At 42.1% G+C, this 12,319-nt stretch overlaps 1 protein-coding gene across 8 annotated transcripts in view; it reads left to right on the top strand.

The window, feature by feature from the left end:
* ITSN2 (intersectin 2) overlaps positions 1–12,319 on the top strand; it is an 81,651-nt gene that overhangs the window by 62,668 nt on the left and 6,664 nt on the right. For 7 of the 8 annotated variants that reach the window (XM_051809984.1, XM_051809969.1, XM_051809979.1 and 4 more), the window contains 2 exons: positions 10,874–10,995; positions 11,865–11,971. In XM_051809984.1, the coding sequence (XP_051665944.1) occupies positions 10,874–10,995; positions 11,865–11,971 (229 nt within the window). Of the gene's footprint in view, positions 1–2,781; positions 6,407–10,873; positions 10,996–11,864; positions 11,972–12,319 lie in introns of those variants that run through there. The other variant, XM_051810004.1, reaches the window with a different exon arrangement.

The raw sequence follows: 12,319 nt of genomic DNA, 5'->3' as shown, positions 1-12,319 counted from the left end.
AAACTCTATTATCTGGACCAGCTTTGTATCCAGAGTCTTTTCTGGGAGTTACTAGTTATAGCTGTAATGACAAACTTCCCTAGCAAAGAAGGAACTGAGGTCAGCGAGATGTTTCTTAAGTTGCTGAAATAGCTCCCTGAGCAGAACAAGTTCACTTTTCCTCGTGGTGTGGCTGCACGTCCTGACACAGGGTCTCTGCAAGGAAAGAAAGAAAATCAATTCAGGGCATTGTAGGTTTGTCAACAGGTCTCTTAAAATACCTGGTGATTGCAGAACAAGGAATCGTTGAGTTGTGTTCTCAGTAACCTTGGTGATGATTAGACTTGCTCGTGTTTTAATGACATTTTAATAGCCCTCATTCTAATGTTTGCACAAAAGCTATCATAAAGAATAAACAAGGTTTCAAAATACACCTATATATTTAAAATAAAGAAATATGCACAGAACCAGAGTCTTCTGTTCTTTGAGTGCTTGCTCAACCATTCAGGATCAGATGTTTTCTGTACCTGCCTAGAACACATCTACCAGATTCTCTTCCTATTCTTCCCTAAGGGATGTGTAAGGCAGGATAGGCATGGTGCACTTGGCACTTTACAGTTCTTTTCAATAGCCTGGTCTGGAGATAATTCTGTTTCAGCCAGCCTTTACCTGCCTCGCTCTTGGAAACTTGTTCTCTCATTATTTGGCTTTTTCAGTGAGACAGCTTTTTTCAGTTTGTCTTCTTATCTGTGAGAGCAGTGTGAACCTTATCCTTATATTTCTTTTAGCTGAGATTTTCTCCCCTCAGGTACCTCAGATAGAGGCAAGACAGCTGCTCCAGCTACATTTGCACACTCTGCTGATATCTTTTAGTGTTAGAGATCAGTTAATCTCTCAGAGTCATTCTTACTGAGAGCTGGACAGCTCAGCCAAGTGGACACACCTGTGCTCAGTGTGCAGAGAGGCTTCTGGTTCGTCCTGGCTGAGGTGCCTCATCTCCCTCTGTGAGACTGGTCTTTCACAGAGCTGAATGTTGTACCAGTTCTTCCTACTCTAGTGGAATCATATAATGTTAAGGGGTTGGAACAGACCTTAAGGATCATCTAGTTCTAACCCCTCTGCCATGTGCAGGGACACCTTCCAGTAGAGGTTACTGAAGGCATTATCCACTTATCCTGGCCTTGAACACTGCCAGGGATGGAGCATCCTCAATCTCCCTGGGCAACCTGTTCCAGTGTCTCACAACTCTCACAGTAATGTACTGTTAGTGTTTCTGCTCACACTTTTTCCTTTCCATAGCCCAGCATTGCTGCAGTTCTTCACTCATCTGAGTAACTTCCTATGTGTGCTCAGGCCTGAGCTCCAAGTAGTTCTATAGCCTGAGAGCCACCTCCTTCCCCATTTAAACCTGCCTGCTCTGCCTTCTGCCAGTGCCATGGCAACAGGTGGTGAGACTGAGACTGGGCACAGATCCTCTCTCCATAGACGGTTCTTGATGCACGTATGACAACGGTGTGAATTTCCTTAGGTACAAACTTGGTATTTATAGTAATACCATTATATCTACCTAGTTAGTTTGCTCCCCGAACCTCACTTATAGATGTGACATATTAGAGACATGAAGCAAGCCCTGTCCTTTCACCAACAAGGTTCTTTATTTCCAGAAGTCTATTTTCATGCAGAGAAGATCATTAGTAATTCGTGTGCACACTGTCTAGGGAGTGAAGCTGCCTGATTTTCAAGAGTGTTCATAGTGAGAAAACAACTTCTGAGTTGATGTGGTTGTGGTGGGTGCATTTCTGTGTCTATATACAGACACACATTTTGAAGTTCTCCAATTCTTGCCAAGTAACTTCTCTTTACGGAGTAATAGTTCATGGTATCAGTGGCTTTGAGGTGTTGCCTGTTGCAGGTCTATGTGAATTTTTTATCACATGAAGATTAATAATTTATTCTAAGATTTAACTCAACAGCTCCAGAATTTTACCCCTTTACCAAAGATCAAAGTCAGTCAATTAGTTCATAGTGACATACTGACTCTGTATTTTTCAAACTATGTGGTGATTGTCAGCCAGGCTGGATAAAGCTTCCAGGTTGAAATCCTGGGGTATGGAATAGTCTCTGGATTGCCCACAAGGTATGTGCAACTGCAGCCCATGTCACGCCTCTGCCTTTAGCCTGACTTTGCAGTCAGTGCCTTTTCAGTCTGTGTAGCCTTTGGTTTCTGATGGGGAATTGAGGGATGTCGTACATCCTGCTCCATGGACACATGTTACTGGAGACAAGGCTTTAATTTCTTTTAGGCTTTGAAGAGAGTCAAACAGGTAAATTTTTATGTGTTAATTTATATGAACAAATTCCAGCAAGGCTTTTCTATACAAGTTTAGTTTTTATCTGATTTTCTAATGTCCCATTACAAGTTTCTCAGGAGAAATCCTGGTTTTGTTGAAATGTCAGGGAATTTTGCCATTGCCTTTAAAAACAAACCCCTGGGGCTTGACCTTGTGTTGAGTCTACATAACAGAAGTCTTCCTTGGGAAGCAACTTTTTCTTCAAATGAATCAGCTACAGAGGTTTTTCAGAGTCAGCAGTGGCTGGTCACAAGTACTTAAATCTGTGTGTGTTTATAAATATGAAATTGCAAAGGTGGAAGCTCATGATGTCTGTTTTCAGAAAGTTGAATTGTTCATCATTCCTTTCTGACCTTTTTGGTGTTGTTCTGTCTTTGTCCATATAACTCATATGTTTCACTCTTCAAATTTATGTTCATTTTATCCTTCATTTTTTTTTTGTTTTTTTTAGGACCCAATGTTGTCTTCCAGTGTGAAAGCACCTCAGAGACCCACTATCCAAGTTTGACTAGCGTGGAGGCAGGGTGGCCAGCCCTGCTCACGTGTCTGACACAATCCTTTTGCTTCGTTTGAACATTAGATCCAATCAAGAAATTAGGTTTTTGTGGTTTTTTTTCTTCTGATCTACAGTTTCAGTTGATTTGTAAAAGCAGAAAGGATAGTGGGTCTTTGTGTGGCTTTCACTGCTGTTCATTCTTGTTTCCTTTAGTATTTCCTTTGGTATTGATAACCATAGTTATTAGCATGCATATCAAGTTATCTTTTGCATGGTGGGATTGCAGACACACAAAGACCCACTATTTGCACAGTTTATCTGAGCTGTTTTGAATGGGCAGTTGTGTTCTTTTAATGTTGTAATGTACATATTTTGCAGAATTAAAATGTTCACCGATTATTGTTCTAATGGACTTGATTTAATCTCTTACATATTGGGCTTTTAAAATTGACAGCCTACATGGCTCATCCAGAAACAAACCCTACCTGTCTGCTGCTGATAGTCACTGTGATTACAAATATGCTACAGGATCTAAGGGTTAGATCTGGTGCAGTCCATCCAGCCTTTTAAAACCCTTTTTAACTGGGGAAAGAACTATTAAGCATAGAGTGGAGGATAGTTTTAATTTTTTTCTTCCTTCACAGTAGTACTGTGGCAGGAATTCAGGTTGTTTTGGCTCAATACATTCTATCCCTAAACAACCTCCTTCCTTTAAATACTTTATGCTGATAATTCATATTTGCTTTCAGTTTTGGCAAACGTGCTAGTTGCTGCAGTAAGTACTTACACAGCCTCTGTGTGACCAGGCCCTTTCCCTGCCCCTTCATTAAATAGTCAATGGTACAGAATTGTTTGTGTCTGGCTGCACTCTGCAGTGACTCAAAGTACTTGTCTGAAAGCTGCTGCTCTTCCTTCTGGTGAATAAACCAGCAGCCTTAGTGCACAGCTAACCTCGATACAGAGGTGTTGCCAGAAAAGAGACACTAAGTGACACTTGGAGCTGAGAGCAGAGCATTTGGGTTTAGGAATGGAACTGTGCTCCTCAGCCCAAAGGTGGTCCTTCACAGCCCTGGTGTGTCACCAGTAAAGTGCAGTAATGGTGCCCATGTCTTACTGTAATGTTTGGAGGGAAGGAGGGACTTATAACCTTGATTCCCCTTTAAATAAAAGGATTAATTTAATTGCAGCCTTCTCTGATTAAATAGTTCTGTGCTCTTGTAGCAACAGGAGAAATCTCATAGACACAGTATTTAATGTAGTTGGTTTCCTGAACTTGGTTACGAAACAGCAAAAGTCATTTATGCAATCAGAAATGTTTACAAAACACTGCTTGTTTACTACAGAGACATATATATATATATATATATACTTATGAATGTTGTGAAGGTACTATCAGGAAAAGGTTAGTCCAATTGCAAAAATTTAAAAGCCTTTCTCCAGAATCTCAATGTTATGTATTTAATATACTTGATCAAATAATGTATATGTGCCCTTTAGTTCAGAGATGTATCTTCTGTGCAATATGGACTAAGCAATGTGCCTACAGAAAACTACAAATGGGTTTTTATTCTGGATGTATTTTATCTGAACCAGTATTCTGTTATAGAATGAAATTGCGTTGTTGTAGGCAAATAATGTGCTAGATAATCCTTTGACTATTCCAGATGACTTGATTTCCTTATGAAACTACATTTCAAGTGTTTCTACTAAAATGTGCTACTGATCCAGGATTGCCTTCTCTGAATTTCTGTCTTGGAAGGCCTGTTTAATACAGACTGAAGTGTCTTTTGCTGCACCAGTGGCATCAAGCAATCACTGTAATCTGAGAATTGGGTGATCTTCCAAATTATCTCATTTCTAAAAGGCACTGTTAACCTGTGGGATTTGAGCTGCACTGACTTCCCAATGTTCAGTCAGTTTTCCTTGAATGCCAGATTGCTACTAATGGTCTTTGAAAAACTAAAAACATCCTCTGTGGCATGTTTGAGGACATAGTTATGTGGCATTTTCCAAAAGCAGCTGGCATGCTACACATTTTTTAACTGATACAATTGGAGATTAGGGCACTGTTAGGTAAAGTTTCACACGGGGAGCCCTGTTGTTGGGTATGTAGGTATGAGCATTGAAAATTATTGAAACTGCTGCCTCTAAATTAGAACTGAAGAGTATTAAAGTGAAGCATCTTGTGGTTTCACAGTAACCTTTTTGTGTTTCAGTATTAACTGAGTACGCTCTAAATTCTCTAACTGTAATAACAAAGATAATAACAACACATCTTAGTAATGCTGATTGAAAGAGACTCAGTCCCTGCCTTCAGTATTTGTCTCTCCTGCAAAAGTCTGTCTAGCACAGCTCTGCTCTCCTGCACATTGATGCAGAAAGGGTTGGATACACACATCAGGTCATCCATGGGAAAGACCATGGCAAGGATGTATTTATGGCAAGATTATTATTAATTAATGGTCTGTATCAATGAAGAGGTGGAGCTAATAGAAGCTTGGGTTTAAATCAGACTTTTTCTTTCAAAAATGCTACTTTTTTTCTCTGGTTGTGTGCAATCCACCCCTTGTTGCTAAAGGTCCACAGAGTTGAGTTCAGTTGGTCATCCCAGCCAACCAAGTAAAATCACCCTGATTTGGGTGAAAAAGGCTGGCTGTGGAACTAAGGGCAAACTGGAAAATAGAGTTTTTTGTTTAACTGATGGTTCCCGGGCAAGAGCTGAGAGTTTAAATGTTGCTCAGAGCCACACAAGGTTAACAGGTGTCACTGGAGCCAACATGGAAAGTGAAATATGCTGCTGCCTGCAGTGTAGTATTTGCTTAATGTTGTTTCCTGTGGGCTAGCAGAGAACAGGGGCCCTGGTGTCATTGGGGTGAGAACATGAACAGTGCTGTAAATGCACAAGGACAGGTACCAAAACACTTCCTAATTCTGTAACTGTCTGGTTTATGTAATGGACTAACAAGCTACACAAGCCTAGTTTTACACAAGCTTAGTTCCTGATCCAGACTTGGATCCATGCAGGAAGGTCTTGTGCCACTACTGGGACCCGGTCTCAGGGCTGGGCTGTGCAAGGAGTCAGTGGTGGTGAGGGCTGAGAGCATCCAGAGCACTTTCTCCATGTGATTAATGGTGCAGTCAGGAGTGCAGAAGGCATAAAGCTCCATCAAAAAGTTACACACTAATAACTGAAACATCTCCTACCAGTCACTGAATATTTTTGCCATCTCAATGCTTTGTCAGATTGTATCCCTGTGTGATTTCCTTGAGCCAGGTTGGAAACACCTGTAAATAAGTCTGCTTGTAGGAATGCGGACAATCCTTGGCCTGCAGTGGGAGCTGCTGCAGGGTTGTGCTACTTCAATGTAATGAACCAATAAAACTGCTGTGTAATGGTGTGTGCTGCCTTAAGATCCCTCCTGTTGTTCTTCCCAAGCTTGAGTGTCCGTGTGCAGGGATGGTTGTTGAGACATGCGAATGCAGGCTGTGCTTAGCATGAGGCAATTGTTCACCCTTGGTTTTAAACGACGTTGTAAGATAACTATGCAAATGTATTTTATTAAAGGGACACATAAAAGGATCTAGTTTGTCTGTTGTGGTTTTTTTGTCCATCTGGGGAGGATTTTTTTTCCCAGCTGAATAGCTCGGTACAAGCATTGTCTTGCCTGGCTCTGTGATGGAGAGACTTGGTCTTGCTTTTTACCTCTTGGAAATTGAATCATGAATTTCCTCTATTGTAGCAGAGAGAGTATCCTGCATTTACTGATTAGGGGAGATTGGACAAAAGTTTCTATTATTTTTCCTAGGGCCTGATGGAAACCACCTTTTCCATGGCCACAGGTTTCTTGGATTAGTTCCTTTTGTGGGTTTCAATAGCACAGAGGCTGCTCCAGGCAGTGACAGGAGTGTGCCAGCAGAGCTTGTAAGTGGCTATGGGTGGTGTCCCATGATGCCACCAGCTGCTCCCTGGCTGTACTGAAGGGACTGTTCTAATGCCAGCCCATGGTCCTGAAGGTGAGATGTGGCCTTCCTATGGCAGCTTGGGAAAATAAGAGACAGGGAAAAAAACCCCAAGCCTTACTTGCTTTTCCCAGCCATATCTACTGGCTTGGGATTCAAACAAACAAAAAACCAAACACAACCAACTAACCCCCTTAAAAAAAACCAAACCCAAAACCCTAAACAAACCAATATATTTCCTTAAAAATGCAGTTTATATGGAATCACACAATCATTAGTGTTGGAAAAGACCTCTAAGATCGTCAAGTCCAACCAAGAACCCAGCACTGCCAATCCCACCACTAAACCATCTCCTCAAGTGCCATGTCCACACATTCTTTGAACACTTACAGGGATGGAGACTCCACCACTTCCCTGGGCAACTCATTCCAGTCTTTGACAACACTTTCCGTGAAGAAATTTTTCCTAATATCCAATCTAAACTCCTCTCTACCCCTAAATAGTCTTCACTGGTGACCAAAAGCAGTTAATGCCTCTGGTCTAGATAGGTCCTTCTGGGCAAGTGCCTGAACTCCTGTTGGAGGGTTAAGCTGTCATTTCTAATGTGTTTTTTCCTTGTTCATTGAGAGGGGAAGTTTGTTGGGGAATGGGAGAAAGCATTCAGTGCCCAAGCAGCTCTGGGCATCTAGGAAAGCCTCTTATTCATCTGCTTTTTACTTCAGTTCTCTGGAATTGGCTTTTAAGTGAAGAATTTTAATTCATTAATTTTTTTAACCAAGAAAAAAATGACATGGTGATAGGTCTCATTCATCTTTTTCTTTCTTTGGGGGATTTCTTTTCTTCAGAAAGTGTCACTCTTCCCCTTGAACGTGCTCAAATCCAAAATATGTCAGTAATTGGAAAGGTTTTCACCCCCAGCCCCCATGTTTTTCAGGCATGTGAGTCTCCTCCAGAGCAGAACGTCTTTGGACTGTGGAATGTGGTGGTGTTTCAGGCAGCGGCAGTTATCCTAGTAGGAAAAAATATTCCTTGTCCAGGTATATTTGGAAGGGAAAGTATAATTTTAAACACAACTGTAGAGACTGGGACTTCCTGTTTATACACTCTCCAGCTTGTTTTGCCCTGCCCTGGTGAGGCAGGTGCTTCCTCCCCTTGGAGAGCAGGATTTAGCACAGAAGGCACCACAGGTGGTGTAGGCATATCTTTGTTGGTATGTCCCAAGTTTCCAAGGTACCAGATACTGACTGCTCACTCCAGTCAATGTTCTGGAGAAGGGAGCTGGGCAGGTCGTTCTCCAGGCAGTCTGAAAGCTTAGCACTACCTGCTCTTGGTGGGAGAGGCAGGCTGGCTTCCCCTCCAACCTTCTCAATAAGCAGAGGAAGTGAGTAGCTGCAATCCCCTCTGCAGGTGCTCCCAGAAATCTCACTGCTTTTCATGAGTTGCATCTGGACCTTCAGATGAATCCTGACCAGACAGAAGCCAAACCAAACCAACAACTTTCTACTGCCAAACAAGACAGTTTTATTGCTTCTCTGCACATTCCTGGCTGCTAAACTAGCAGAGAAATACTGTTTTCTTTCCCCGCCCCCCTTGGGATTTGTTTGCTGCCAGGGTGTCAGCTGGGAGTCAGACAAGTGCCAGAATTGATGCAAGGGAAGGAGGGAACAGAAATGTGGGAGGAGAAGGTGTAGAGATGTAGGTCCACCCTTTCTATACCGGTGAGCCCATGGGTTGCTATGGACGCTTTGGGAAAACATTGGCAAATGCACCAGGTAGGCTGGTTTGTTCTCTGGTCTCATTCCTTTCTTCCCTTCAGACCCAAATGCCTGAATTCACCCTCTAAAATCAGATGTGGGGATCACATACTGTGTTTTTATGCCGATATCATCAGACGTATCAAAATTTGGAGTGTTTTCACTAGTAAACACTAGTGTTTAAATAAAATTAAATAAAATATTAAACACAAAACAGCACTTGTCCCTTCATGCCAGAAGCTGACAGGCCAAATACAAGGTTAGCGCAGGAGTCAGTTAATGTAACTGTATTTTTGCATCTGATAGTGAGCTTATGAACCAAATCTATTTTAATGCAGAAAAAGGCATGTTTTTCTTCCAGTGTTTGCTTCTGCTTTCAGTGGGCAGCATGGGACAGACCCAAATCCCAGCGTGTGGATTGTTCCAACAGCTGGAATACAAGCAGACAGGAGCTTCAGTCCATCCCTGCTGATGTGACCACGTGGTCAAAGCTGAGACTTCCAAATCTGGATAAATAAAGCCTGGTTACTGTGCAAACCCCTGATTATCTTAAAATGTCATGTCTTAGGAAACTGGTGAGCTTAAACTCAGTGCTGTACAGACTGAAGAGTGACAGAAGTAGCACACATTGGCCATAGACTGTCTCGATGGACTGAGATACCAAACTTCACAAGAATGACTTTAGTCTATAACTTTACTTCTTTTTCTCATCTAATTTTGGCCTGATTGTAACTCTGGGGATAACTAAGGCCAGAAGCAGCATTCTGCACAATCAAAAGAGCTGCAATCCCAGATCTCTTTGTAAAAAGTGGTGGTTTTGCAAATCTTGTCAGAAGGCTTAAGATCTGTGATCCTCCTTTGGGTGTAAAACAGAACTGAAAAGTCCTGATTTTCAATCTGGTTGTTGCCTTTGCTGTTTCACTTCTTTGTGTTGTTCAAAGGGTTTCCCTGTTAGAATACTTGGCATGGTGTCTTAAGTTCACTTGATAAGTTTCTCTTTTGCTGGCAGTTGCTGCTCCTTCAGAGCAGCTTGATGCCTGTGAGGTTCCCGCTAGGTCACTGTCTCATCAAGTTTAGCCAGACGTTTAGTGTTTCTTAGTTTTTTTCCCCTCAAATTTATTACTAACTCCATTATTTAGAGCAGCCCTCCCATAAACAGATCTATACACTGGTAGTGAATAAAGCCACATCCTTGTGTCCCAGGTGTGTCAGGGTGATGGGGAGGCACAGCCCTTTCTGTGTAGGTCACCCTGCCTTTCACACCACCTGTCAATTTTCATGAAGTGTTGTTCCTCTAGAAATGCCGGATTTAAATGTGTTCCTGCGATGTCCTTTCTGCTATCCTGCAAAATCCACCTGGTATTACAATGCGATGCCATCACACCCAGCAATAGAAGGATGTTCTCAAACTCTCTGTAATTGTTCCTTTTTTTTCCTTTTCCCCCACCCTGCTGCTTCGCAGTCCTCTGCTGGCATGTGATGGCTGACAGACGGATCCAGATTGACTTTCTGTTCTCTCCTTTACCCAGCTAAACCACTTTGTTTTTACCAATTTTTGGTTTGGTTACTAAAGTTTGAACACTGTTGTCTTGTTTACTAACATACAGTAGAGAAAGAGCTGTGCGAAGCTGTAGGGCCTGCATGTTCTTACAGAAAGTTGGGGTTTGTGTCACTGACTGCCAGTGTGTTCCTGTGCATGATTTTGATTATTTGTAATTGATACATAAAAATAATTCAACATATTTCAGGCTCATTTTAGAAAAAAAAGTTATGCAACTGTGAAGTTACACAGATATAACATTGTGTGTTATAACTTTAAAAATTTGTAGTGGTGGTTTATCATAAATTATTAACCAAGGCAGAGGACTTGAGAAATGGGGTGGGGATTAAAGGTGCGATGTCCTAAGTCAGGACCAGACACATTTTTCATTACTTCATCTCACAAAAGAGAACTTAGAATCATAGGACCATTAAGGTTGGAAAAGATCTTTAAGATCAAGTCCAAAAAGACATTGCATGAGGTAAGAGGAAAGTTTCAAATCAGTGTGGCAGAAGAGGTGAGAAAAGTCATGAGACCAATGGAGTGGCAGGAAGTCAGGAATTCTCATTCTGCATCACAGTACAAGAACAAGGGGCATTTGAAGAAATAAAAAGTTGACTGAAAAATGACACAAAGGAGGGAGGGGATCAATCACTACATCACTCGATTTTGAAACCCGCTGCTGCTGTTTGTGTGGTCTGAGGCACAGGCTGGTGTGTGCTGGTGCAATTCTTTTAATTCATCAGATCTGGTGCCTTGAGTGGGATCTAAACTTCTGTCTTACTTCTTATAGGGTGTGCTGATCTCCAGAGCCTTGACACCATGCAGCCAATGGAAAGGAAGAGGCAGGGCTACATTCACGAGCTCATTCAGACGGAGGAAAGGTACATGGACGATCTGCAGCTCGTCGTAGAGGTGAGATGTCTTGGATGTGAAAATGCATTTAGAAAAAGAGCACCTCTGTCCTGCTGAACAATAACAATAATGGGATTCTTACAAATTGTGAGATGCTGGAAGAGGAAAGGTGTGTAGGCACCTCCCTTTCCAGTGAATGTTACATGGTTGCCCAGCAGGCAAAACAACATTGTGAAACCCCTTGGCTTACGAGGACCTTCCTGTTTTCCAAATCCTGTTCTTTGGTGTTTGGGTTCAGTGGAAAGATGATGGGCTGGGCCAGGCGTCGAGCAGAGCTGCACAGGCTCATGACAGAAGCTGTAGAAGCACCATAAAAGTTTATCATGTGCCTTCTCCCCAGTTTTATTTCTGGAAGCAAGACCAACACACTAGGCCAGGCAGGGACTGGGCAGCCTAGTGTGGAGTTGGGCGTCCAATTTGACCTCTCTGCCTAAAACAACTATGGCAAAGTGTGACAGATGTAAATACACCAAGTTACACAGGTGCTCTGCTCTCCAGAGGTAATGTGCTGTGGTTCTGCACACAGGGTGACCCTTCATCCTCTGGGCAGGGGGAAAAGCACGATGTGCAAGTGCAATTTGTGTAGTGATTGACTCTGAAATCATGGGAATGCTCTTCTGCTGAGCAGTCAGCCTGCAGGTCCCAGTGCTTGTTCCTGCTTTGCAAATTATGATACTGGTATCAGAATGGGGTCACATGCTGTGGGGAAATAGTGACAGCTGTCACAAGTGCTGCTAAGGAATTGCTTTTAACTGTTGAGAAATTAGACACTGAGCATTCAACAAAAGCAGTCACTGCTAGGCTAAACAAGAGGCTGAGCTGCTTTTGTCTCTAAAGAATGACTCAATTTTCTCATTTTTTGGCTCCAGGTTTTCCAAAAACCAATGGCTGATTCGGGCTCTCTCACAGAAGGAGAAATGGGGCTGATCTTTGTTAACTGGAAGGAACTCATCATGTCAAATACAAAGTTACTGAAGTGAGTACTTACCTGCAGTCTTACGTTTTCCTCTTTTTTATTTTCTTGTTCCTTTTTCCAGGAAGTTTCCTGGTTTTACAATAAGTATTCTGTCCTTGTTGATTATTTCCTGTGCATGTATGCATTCACAACAGACTGCTTCAAAAGGAGTTTAATAAGAGAGAGGGAGGAGTAAACAGCAAGAACAGATGCACATTTGCTGTAATACCTTAGAAGCAGAGCCTACACAAAAGTATGTGCATGGGAAGCATTCTTTCCAGTTCTCTGCACATCAACCTTCTATTATCTAAAAATAAACTCTAGAGAGACAATGTGACTAATAATTCACTGAATGGGATGCTGGTGGAA

Source organism: Manacus candei, unplaced genomic scaffold (assembly GCF_025592945.1).
Source record: "Manacus candei isolate 608988 ecotype Guabito, Panama unplaced genomic scaffold, ASM2559294v1 h1tg000007l, whole genome shotgun sequence".
NCBI lineage: Eukaryota > Metazoa > Chordata > Aves > Passeriformes > Pipridae > Manacus > Manacus candei.
This window is presented reverse-complemented; position numbering and strand designations above follow the sequence as displayed.